At 38.7% G+C, this 11530-nt stretch overlaps 1 protein-coding gene across 1 annotated transcript; it reads left to right on the top strand.

Moving 5' to 3' along the window:
* Nucleotides 1-2758: 2758 nt before the first annotated feature.
* On the top strand, nucleotides 2759-3643 carry LOC120433999 (pyrin-like). The gene has a single exon (XM_039601343.1). It carries the CDS (start codon nucleotides 2759-2761, stop codon nucleotides 3641-3643), a length of 885 nt encoding a protein of 294 aa, XP_039457277.1.
* Nucleotides 3644-11530: the final 7887 nt, after the last annotated feature.

The raw sequence follows: 11530 nt of genomic DNA on the forward strand, positions 1-11530 counted from the left end.
ATCACTGCTTGGTCATGGAAATCCAGCTCTGCAGTTACTGTTGCCAGTGGTGATTTTTACACACTGTGGGGTGCTGTGGCTGAATCACTGTGGTTCCTAACAGGTTTCATTTTGCAAGAACAACATTTACAGTTGATTATGGTATGTCACAAACTGAGCTGCTACAGTAGTGCCATTCTACTACAGTAAAACCCACAAATTCAGTGAGCTTGTTAGGGCAGCCCTTTTTTTTGCAGATGATTGCAAAGGCTTACTGCATGGCTGGGTGCTTGATTTTATACACCTATGTTAACTGGTAAAGTAATATTAAGTTGTTTTTTTAAGTAATATAGTATTTTCAGTTACATTTGTTCAAACTTCCAAATTTTAAATTAAAATATTACATTGCAGTTGTATTGTAATGCAATGCATGACTTTTGTGCATAAAATATGGATAGCTTGAAGTTTGAAGAAACCAACAATGACAAACATTTTACTTGTTTTTAATACTTTGTCTCATGAAGAATTTCTTGCACAAAGAGATGTTGTTTTTTCAGAGGTTTGTTTTCTTAAGTCAATGCAACACACGCACACACTTTGTCAGCTTTCACTATTTTCTCTACATCGCTTGAGGAACCAACCAGTTTTCTCATCATTTCCATCTAGCACATGTTTCCATTTTTCTCATCAGCAGATCAGTGTGAACAACTCCAGAGTGGGACAAACCACCCTGCAGTTGCAGTGTGTTCAGTATTTTAGTCTTAAAACATCTTTCTTAAAACTTTTCCTTTTGGTTTATTTCTCTATGTTGGGCTATTTCACATTAATCTGTCCCATGCAGGCAAACTGGAATGTGCAAATGTAGTATACTAATTTCTATATTTACTATGCATTGAATTAAAAACTTTCAAAATGAGTCATGTCAGGAAAAGCAGCAGTGGCAAAGTTTTTGGGGCACTGGGATGTTGGGGATTAGGGGTTGGTGTCTGTGAAGGATGGCTGAGCAGCAAGGGCAGAAATAACATGGTTTTCAAGAGCTTGCCAGTCCCCCTTTTTTTTCTTTTTTTTCACTGCAGGGGATTGGTATGTGATATTCAAACTCATGTACAAAATACTCTTATAAGACTTAAAGTATTGTTGCTACATCTTTAATCAAATTATGGCTAATTTGGTGCTGGAGGTTGTTTGATGTCTTATGTTCTTATTAGTAAACATGATTGACTAAAACAGATAGTTTCTCATTGCCATTGCCGGCAAAAAGAGAAACTTAAAATTATTAAACGTCACCTCAAATCAACAACTAGACAGTTGAAACTTGAAAGTTAGGTGTTCCAGCATGACAATGATTCCAAATGCACATCACATCAAAACTGGTTTTAGAATGGATAACGTAAGCTAACAATGAGCTTCTGTAATGGCCTTCTCAATGTCCTAACCTTATTAAAAATTTGTGGGCTACACTTAAAAGTGACTCCACAAAAATGGTATGGAACAAATGATCATATGTCAGTCATGTGTGGACACAGATCACAGATTTCACCAGGTAGTTCCTCTGAAAGAAGTATATGAAGCAAAAAAAACAAAAAAAAACCACAACTTGGGAGAACAGAGGCTATAATTCAGCACATGATCCAAGAGAGACAAAGAAAAGTCCAGGGCCCGTATCCCTAAAGAATCTTTGTGCAAAAAGTGGCTCCTAGCGGCCAAATTCTAAGAAAATTCTCAGAGTCATGACGTTTTCTTAGAATTTCCCCTAAAAGTGACACGATAATCCCAGTTAATATAAAAGCTATTCCTCAAGATTCCTAGCGCTTAAAAGGGCTCCTAAGGCGAGATCTGCTAAGAGCAGGGAAGAGGACTTTTAGTGGCTTAGGAGTTCCCCTAAGCAGCTGCACAAAATGGCCAACAGAAGAGGCAGGAGAGATACCTTTATGTTCGTTCACCAACTGGGCCAGCAACAAACCTTGCTCCTCAGTCCAGTTCGGCTTATGCAGTCCTTTTTTCTCCATTTTCTGTGTTTGTAGGATATTTGTTAACAAGCCTTTATAAATAGACCAGCCAGCAATCACAGACATTGATAAAAGCTGAGCCGTGTTACCCTCGTTAAGACCACACTGGACTTGTAATGTTGTGATTTCTACTTCATTAGGGACAGCCCCTTGAGATAGGCCATCTTGTTTTCAATGGAGTCCATATGGGAGTGAAAGTACAAAATATGCCAGCTAGGATATTGATATGAGCAAATAAGACACGAATCATTATTTGAACAGGGTGTAATGAGTTTAAGTTTTCACATATTTTAGATTCTAATGTTAGGCTATAACCCCTACAGCTTACTATTCATTTTCCAGATATTTTCTTGAATGTGAAATATTATTTGCAATTACAGTCAGCATAAGATTAGAGTGTATAATTATGTTTATTGATTTGAGGGTACATCCTTTGCTCATTCTCACCAAAAGCTCATTTCCATCAAACTTGTAGGATCAACCAATCACGGCTTTTGAAATGATGACTCATACCTAGCAACGGGGTCAACCACACCTCCTCACTAAGATAGGATTTTCCATCCATTCCTTGCTCAGAGTTCACTGAAAATGTTCTGGGATCACTTCTAAGCTAAAACTCCTGGCAAGGAATTTTTAGGTTAAGTTAGGAGCTCTCTGAGAGGATTCTCAGAATCTTTAGGGATACGGGCCCAGGAGCTCAAACAATCCTTGAAGGTCAGCACAGAAGCTGCAGACAGAGAGACAGCAAATGGTGTTCGGGTCTAATTGAGATGACTGAAAAGAATCAGAAAAGGACAGAGAAACAGATCAAAGTTTATATCAAAGAGCTGGAGCAGGAGGTCTTTGAGCTGACGAGGAGACGTGCTGAGATGGAGGAAATCTCACGCTCTAAAGACCGTCTTCGTTTCCTCCAGAGCTTCCCGTCCCTGAATGCTGCTCCACCCACCAAAGACTGGACAGATGTCAGCATCCATCCAGCAATATACCAGGGAATCACAAGGACGGCTTTAGTGAAAGCTGTGGATGAGCTGACAGAGACCATCAAAAATGAGATGAAGATGATACGGGACGCCCAGTTCAACAACCTTCGACAGAATGCAGTGGATGTTACTTTGGATCCTGATACGGCACATCCTGCTCTCATCCTGTCCAATGATGGGAAGCAAGTTCATTGTGGGGATGAACGGAAGAAACTGCCAGACAGATCAAAAAGATTTGAACCTGCAATTAATGTTTTAGGGACACAAGGCTTCTCCTGTGGAAGACTTTACTATGATGTCCAGGTTAAAGGAAAGACTGTGTGGACTTTAGGAGTGGCCAAAGGGTCGGTCAATAGGAAGGGAGAAATTAAACTAAACCCAGAGAACGGCTACTGGACTATATGTCTGAGGAACAGAAATGAGTACTTTGCACTTGCTGCCCATCCTGTCCCTCTCTCTGTGAATGATCCCCCAGAGAAGGTGAGAGTTTTTGTGGATTATGAGGAGGGTTTGGTTTCCTTTTATGATGTAAATGCTGCAGTTCTTCTTTACTCATATACTGGCCAAACCTTCAATGAGAAACTTTATCCATTTTTCAGACCTGGTACTAGTGACAGTGGCACAAACACTGCTCCTCTAATCATCACTCCCTTCAAACAACAAAGACTGGACTAAACCTTTTTTAGAACTAGTATATTTTGGTGTTTGGTTGTAATTTTGTTTTGAGTTGGTAGTTCTCGAGGGTATACTCTTGGTTTAGGTGTAAAGGAGGCTCACTAAAATCAAAGTTTCATTGAAAGGAGCAGGTATTCAAGTGGCATAAATGCAATTTTTGGTAGCACTTGATGATACAGCTGTTTTCTCTAGTTTGCAGGAATTATAACTGGTGAAAACATGGATTAATTAATAGTTTTACCCATTAGTGTGACCTGCCACTGACTCTTATGTGGTAATGTAAAGTTGTATCTCAACAACGTTCCAGTCTTTCAGAGAGTTGAAATTGTAGCTCACAGTGAATGATGAAAAACCCTGACACACATGAAAGGTGATTTTACAGCACCTTTGGTTCCATCACTGTGTTCTTGTAGTGTAGTGCTGACTTTGTCTTTTTAGTCAAAGAAAATTGCTGCCTGAAAGCTGGTGTCTCACTCTGATGTTGTTTTTGTTGTTGTTGTTTTTCCAGGTTATTACTATACAGACAAATCAATCATGTTTTTGTGTGTTTGACAGGTGGGAAATCATTTTTTCCCCCTTTCAAAACTCTTTTTCAAAAATGGTAAAAAAAATTTTATTGTGAAGTACTATGCAATTTTGTTTGCTCGTTTGTTTGGTTTTTTTGTGCTACATGAAGAATTTCTTTTATACTGTCATTAACCCTTTCTGTGACAGTATTGGAAGTTAAAAGGTTTTTTGTCCCATTTAAATTTATATATCCCCAAATCACAATAACAACCACCTCAAGACACTTTACATTTTAAGGTAAAGACTACTGTAATGGAGAGAAACCCCCAGCAATCAAGTGGACCCCTGCAAGCAACTTGCCGACACTGGGAAGGAAGAACTCAATTTTAAAAATAAGAATCTTCTGGTAGAACAAGGCTCAAGGGGGGGATAGCTATCTGATTTCATAGGTTTGGGGTGAGGGGACAGATTTATGTTACGCTCTTTAGCAAATATTCACTCTAGAAGTGAGCATTTGTCCACACTAAGTACACACTCAGAGTAAACTGACCTGTTTCACTACGAGCTTGGCTGGAACCCAAGGCTATGATGGGTGTGTCGAAACTGATGCGACTTTAGTTTTAACGTTTTTACCTGGAAGACAAGGAGGAAATGGCTTAGGGTGGAATCATACATGTTGACAGATGTTGGCTGCGTATTGCTGTTAGATATTTCAGTAATGACTTCATCACCGGTTCGTTACTGAAACGAACTTGTTTCGTGACAGTTGTGTGTTTAAAGAGGGCATTGTCACTCTGATTTGTAACATTCTACTGAATATTGCATTCACAGGATTTATTCAGATATAAATTATTCTACAGTCTTTATCATTACATAAGACAATGATATCTGCCTGCAGTGCAGCTATATGCAAAATAATGCTGTTCAAATATCATTTACTCACACTTTATTATTACGTTACACTTACACTGATGCTCTAAACACTGACATGCACATTCATCTTTGATTCACCAACTCTACCAAGCTTATTTTGTTCATAAGACTCTGTGCCAACTAGTAAGAATTGTTACATCTGAGTTCTTACTTTTAACCTCTCCTTATACAGATTTTGTGGCAGTTCAGTGTATTTTGTGCAGCGTTGTGTCACTTCAAGTATTTCATTTTGTCATTCTTCATCTCTTTATTATTCCTTTGTATACATTTTGTTTAGGTTTTGTGTCTTTCTGACCTTTTAAGTAAAATCCAGGAGCCTATGTGGGGGTAACTTTTTCTGTAAACAAAATCATTGTTTTGATATGGGCCACTACACTTTCTTACAGCCACTTTATCACACAAAAATAAATATACTGATTTAGCCTTGTAACATCGAGCAGGTCATGAGTGAACCACTGAGTTTGAGGTTAGAGCTGCAATTCAGCCAGATTGTTTAAAAAAAAAAAAAAGCATGGAATTGGAAACTTGAAATATGCTACCTTTCAAATTACCAGTACCAATTTCCAGAGTACAGTGCCGTGAAAAGAAATGTGCTCAGGCTAAACTGACTTGTTTCACTCCATGCTTGAATGGATCACAAGATTATGATGGGCATGCCTAAATTAATTTAACTCCATAAGACTCCATTTTTACTTTTTATGATAGCTGGAAAAGAGCAGCAGCAAAGGCCCTGAGTGTATTCAAACCCAGACTCCAGTAATAGCTGTTAGGAATAAAAGAAATATTTTTAATGTGTATCTGCTCATGATATTGTTTTATGTACTTTAATAATGAAGGCTTGTAGAGCAAGGCCACCTTTGACTCACAAATAAGTGCTCAGCCAGACTGAAAAACAGGAAGTTTTAGTGCACAGGCATATTAATAGATATAGACAGAAAAAAGAGGAACTTTCCATATAAGCAATGTTCAAGCCTGTGTGACATGTGAAGTACTGAAATAACACCATATAAGACACAGCTGATGATTCTAATGTTAGAGAGCTCTTGCAACTGGCGTTTGAGCTGTGCAGGGTTCTCTCTCTCTGGAAGATGATTGAATAAAAAGAAATATAACTGTTTTAACACACTATGAGTCGGTTTTCTCTGTTTTGTCATGGGGAAAAAAGGATCGGGTTTAATATTTGGTGTTTCTGCCCGGTTCGTCATGCAACAGAGAGAACAAATGTGGCCGAAGGTTGGATCTGATACGAGGCGAACAGGAGACCGGTCTAAAAAGATTTAAAAAGGTAAGCACAAACCTGTTCAATAAGCAAATTTGTGCAAATTGGCTCAGTAGTGGTAAAACTGAATTCTTGAGAATAAAGTAAAACGTCGAAGTAATGAAAGTGAAACTTTGAGTAGTGTTGCATTCAAGGTCGACTCGTAAGAAGCAGTACTGAGCTAAAAGTAACATGAGATGTTAAGAATAAGAGAATATAAGAGTTTATTGGTCAGTTTATGGTTTAATAAGTGTCAAACCCACGGGATTGGAGAATCCCCTCCCTCTTTGAGACGTCAAAGAGGACCCTCGGCGCAGGGATACTGCAGGTGGCACCTGCCAAGAGTTGTGGGCTTGGTTTTAAAACAGCTAATGATCAGAGGATTATTTTGAGAGACACTTATTTGGAGGAAAAAAAAAGAGTAATTTCGGACGAGGAAGTCCGACAGAAAACACCTGGTGTTGTCAGGATGTTTAAGTGACAGAGAATTTCAGAAAATCGAGTCAGAAATGGTTTTGTGGCTCTTGGTAAACTGATTTTGAAGGAAAATCAATGTTTATTGTGCTGAAGTAACAGATCCGGCGCGGTCTGATGGGAAGAATCAGCTGTACAATTCTGAGTGTGCAGCTTTGTTGATATTAACAGATCCGGCGTGGTCTGAGGAAAAGAAATAAATCGGTGAGTGGTTGATATATTTACATGAATTTTGGTGGATCCGGTGAGGTCCAGAAAAATAATCAATGGGGACTGTGTTGGTTTGGATGTTGATAAATGATCCAGGAAGAATTGCCCTGGGTCTGTGTCTCTGTGTGTGTGTTGCTCAGTAACAACATGCGCAGTTAAAAATTGGGCGCTGTCTACTTCCGATGAGTTCGATGAAAAGGACACCTTGAGCTGGACAAGGTGTTGAACTGACTCAGGATTTCAGAGAATCGAGTCAGCTGTGATCTTGAGTTCTAATGGTAAATTGATTTTAAAGGAAAATCAATGTTTACCATGTTGAAGTAATTCTGATGATATTACTAGATGTGCTGTGATACAAATGAAGAATAAGTTGTGTACATGTGGACACACAATTGTGTTGAGATTGATGGATCGGCTGCGGTCGATCTGATAAGTTAATACTGGGTGCACTGAGACAAGAAACTGGGTTTAAATCTTCACTGGTGGCAGTGATGTACATGTGCTGAAGATTACTGGACCCAGCGAGGTCCATATGATGAAGTTCTTGGGCAGATAAATGACAGAAACAGTTTCTGAATTTTGAGGAGAATTCTGAAGCACTGAGGTTGAATTTTCTCTGTGCTTGGTGCGCTGTGTGGACTTATATCAGAGTTATAAGTCCAAAGGTTATGACCTGGAGGTCATTCATTGTGTTTAAAGAAGAACAGGAATTAGAAAAGAATATTTAATGTCATATTTTGTGTAAATTGAGGAAAACTCACCACATATGTTCACCTTTTTTTCGTTTGAAGGGACACCGACATTAACACACACACACACACACACACACACACACAGTTCTTGGGTGTGAGTTACTTCCTCTTTTAATTTTAAACTGTGACACATGTGTTCATTGAACTAGAACTTCAGCAGTAAATGAGACAGGATTTAGATTAGGTCTAGTTCTGGTAAAGTAAAAGATTAGGTTCAAAGTTTTATGCCCTGGAGGCCAAGAGTCGTGTGTAGAGAAGAACATGACTTAGAAACGGACATTTAAGGTCACATTTCGTCTAAGATGGGGAGAATTGTCCCATATGTGTTTATTTCTCTTCTCTTTTAAGAGGACATACGCACTTAACTGGGTGTTGTCTACTTCCTCTTTCTGATTTTAAAAAGCATGTTTGATAAAATACTCGTAGGAAAACGTATTTTGAGTGATTCTAAGTGTGTGAATGTTGTGAGTACTCGATTTGAATGATTCTGTGTGATTTGTACAAAATAATAAATAAGTAATAATAACACAATGTGGGTTCATAACAGAGTGCGTGAACAGAGGAAGTCTGAGAGAGAAGTGTGTGCGTAGGCAAACTGCAGAGTGTGTGCGTCAAACAGGAAGTCAGATTATAGCTTGTGAGCTGGTGAGAGACGTTGCAACATGAAAACAGAGGAATTAGAGACTGAATGCCTTAAGAAAAAGTAATAAAAAATGATATTAATTACATGTCTTAGTGTGTCAATACAGGTGGACTCTCCTCAACCTGAAAACATGAGAACAGCGGCAAAAGGATAGATTAACAGAATTGGGATGAAAACAGGCCAGTCTTTGGCTAAAATTTTACAGCTTGACCTCTCACTTTGTCCCGATCCTGAGAAGAAGCTCAAAGGACAGTTAATCTCCTGATGAAGACAGACAGAACATCGTGGACTTGAAGAATTAACAGCAGGCAAAAGACAGTGCAACTGAACACTGACGACTCCAGAAGCAGTATGAAAGAAAGCACGTGATGAAAACATGCACGGTGAGCTGCAGACTGGTAAGAACAGTGTGACATGACTGTTTGAAGGCACTGAATGTGATATTTTGCCAGGCTAAGACTTAACCTAAAAGGAAAAGACTGAAAAGAAACAGAGGAGCAGAAAATCTGAGTGGCGCTGTGCTTTCAAGGCCACACAGGACACTGTAAAGGGGCACAGGGGCCGGTCAGAGGTCAAGCCCGGACGAGTTTGAATGCGAGAGTACAGGATATAATTGGATTGAAAATGGAAGCTAAATCATGGAGGTTTAGGATTGTCCACCAAATCAAAAAAGAAAAGAAAAGAGAAAGACCGAGGAAAATAAATACATGAACTAACAATTACATGAATGAATAGAAAACACACATACACAAATTGTTACGTGTGAAATTATTTTTGGAAAGAATCAGAAGTGAGATAGTTTGAATGCAGAGTTGAGTGAAAAGATGCGTGAATTAAACCTGATTATAAAATACATAAAGAATGCAATGAAGAAAGCAGCTTACACTCCATAACATGACCACATATCATGAAAGCAAGGAAGAACACGCTTACACTTATACACTTATACATGACATATATTGGTATTTTTGACCGGAAAGAGGGAGAAACAGGTCGTTTAAGTACTGATGATAATAATGAAAATGTCTCAGTTTTGTTATCTGTAGGTGGAAGCAGACCTGGATCAATTTTCCACATGCAGCGCTGGGAAGAAAGTTATAGGTTAACATTATTAGAAACATTCAGGCCAAGTTTTTGGTTGAAGTGTTTACAGCGCCATGTGTCCCTGAACCTCACAAGCAAGCTCTAACTCCTGGCTGAAGACAAGGAATGCAGCTCCAAAGAGCAATAACATGGACGAGAAAAAGAAATCTAAGCTAAAAAAGGCTCTTTGCCCAAAAATCAAACTTGCAGCGTAACATCTCACAGTCCAGGTCCACACTGGGGATGCTGCCCGAGAAGAATTCATCTCTGAGTGGCAGCCGCTCATCTGGTCTCAATGTCAACTCTCCTGATGTTGAGAAATGCAAATTGGGACACAAACGAACCGGCAGCTCTGACAGGAAGGTCTCTTTGAGTCCTTTCTCACTGATGGGCCGCTCGAAGCAGAGCAACAGTGACCTGAACAACCTGTGCATTAACGGCAGCCAGGTGTACACAGAGGAGACCGAACCCAAGAGTGGATTCGGTCTCGGAAAGAGAACTGCCTTTTCTGGACTGTTGAAGTGAGAGAGGACAGCGGAGCAGGAGGTGAGAACACAGAGGAATACTGTTAATGTGGGGAATCAAAATTTGGGTTAGCAAATTTGGGAAAGAGAAAACTGACTGTTTAAGTGGAAAATTGTGAAGGAGTCTGAAACACCGCCAAAAGAAACATACAAAATTACACACACAAACAGAAAATGCATTAACCTTAGAATTACAAGAGAGCACATGAAGACTAGACAGCATGTTGAGCGTGTGAGTCTGATTATCATCCTGTCCAAATTGCTTAGTGTGTAGTAGTTTTTAGAAAAGAAACTTAGAATTCAGTGATGATGGTGTGCAAGTTCTGTGGTTGTTAACAAGATTTTCTGTGTATTGAGCAGGTGAAATTATGTCAGTTGACCTCAGAGTCTCAGGATGCTGAAGAACCTGAGGCAACTGAAATATGTTGTGGGGAAAATGAACAGATGGAGTGATTTAAGTCTGATTTCAGACTATTTAAGTATTAGTCAAGCCAGAAGTAAGGCAAAACTTTTGTGGCCCTGAAGTTCTAATCCCAACAACATATGGATAGATTAATAAGCAAAATGTTCTGTGTTTAAGATTTTTGAGGTTGTTGTTGTAGTGATGGGTTGCTTCTGTCGGTTAGGTTTGTGTTGTTTTCTTATTTTAATAGAGGGAGTTTTATTAACCCTTGAAGACCTACCATAGAACCAAGTCCGCCAGAGCTTATATTATATTTTTACATGCTGTAGTGCCATTTTTGGGAGCATTTCAAGTTGCTATACATCAATACAACCATTATAGCCCAAATTTTAATAATATGTATGCATTAAGTGCATAATAATTACATAAATTGCAAAAAAGTGCAATAAACCACAAAAAAATTGAAAATCGTTTTTGGTTTTTTAACATATATTTCTAGTTAGAGAAATTTAAGAGGCTTGTTCCTCAAAACTGTAAATACAAAAAAGTTATACAAAATAGTTTCCCACCACAGGAAATTTATTTTGAGTGTCTTCATAGTTTTATTTTTCAGATACACCAATTTTTATATACTGCAGGGAAAACGAAAATAAATATTATAGTGCAAATTTGCAAAAAAAAACAGCATGTGCATCAAAATAAACTATTTCCAGCAGTGCAATTCGAGTTCTAAGCATCCCAGAAACGACACAGAAAGTCATAAAGTCAAAGATAACTTTTAAAAGCACCAGTATAGGCTCATGAGGCCCTGATAGTAAAAAAACTACATTTCTGCGAAAATGATGTCACTTCTGGTTTGGGGCAGGTAATGGTGGACATGCAAAAGTTCGCACTGACGTCTATTCCAACGTAGGAAGTGTTATGAACAGCTGATCGGATCGGCAAAGCGTGTTTCTGGAATATTATGTTTTTGTTACTGCAAGCACTTTTTATGCAGTTTTTGCAAAGCTATATGTGGAAGGAAACCGTGACCTAGGGCAAGCTGATGGCATTAGATGTAAGTACAACTCCTCTGGTTTCATATGCAAAAAAAAATATTG

This window comes from Oreochromis aureus, linkage group 17, assembly GCF_013358895.1.
Source record: "Oreochromis aureus strain Israel breed Guangdong linkage group 17, ZZ_aureus, whole genome shotgun sequence".
Taxonomy (NCBI): Eukaryota; Metazoa; Chordata; class Actinopteri; order Cichliformes; family Cichlidae; genus Oreochromis; species Oreochromis aureus.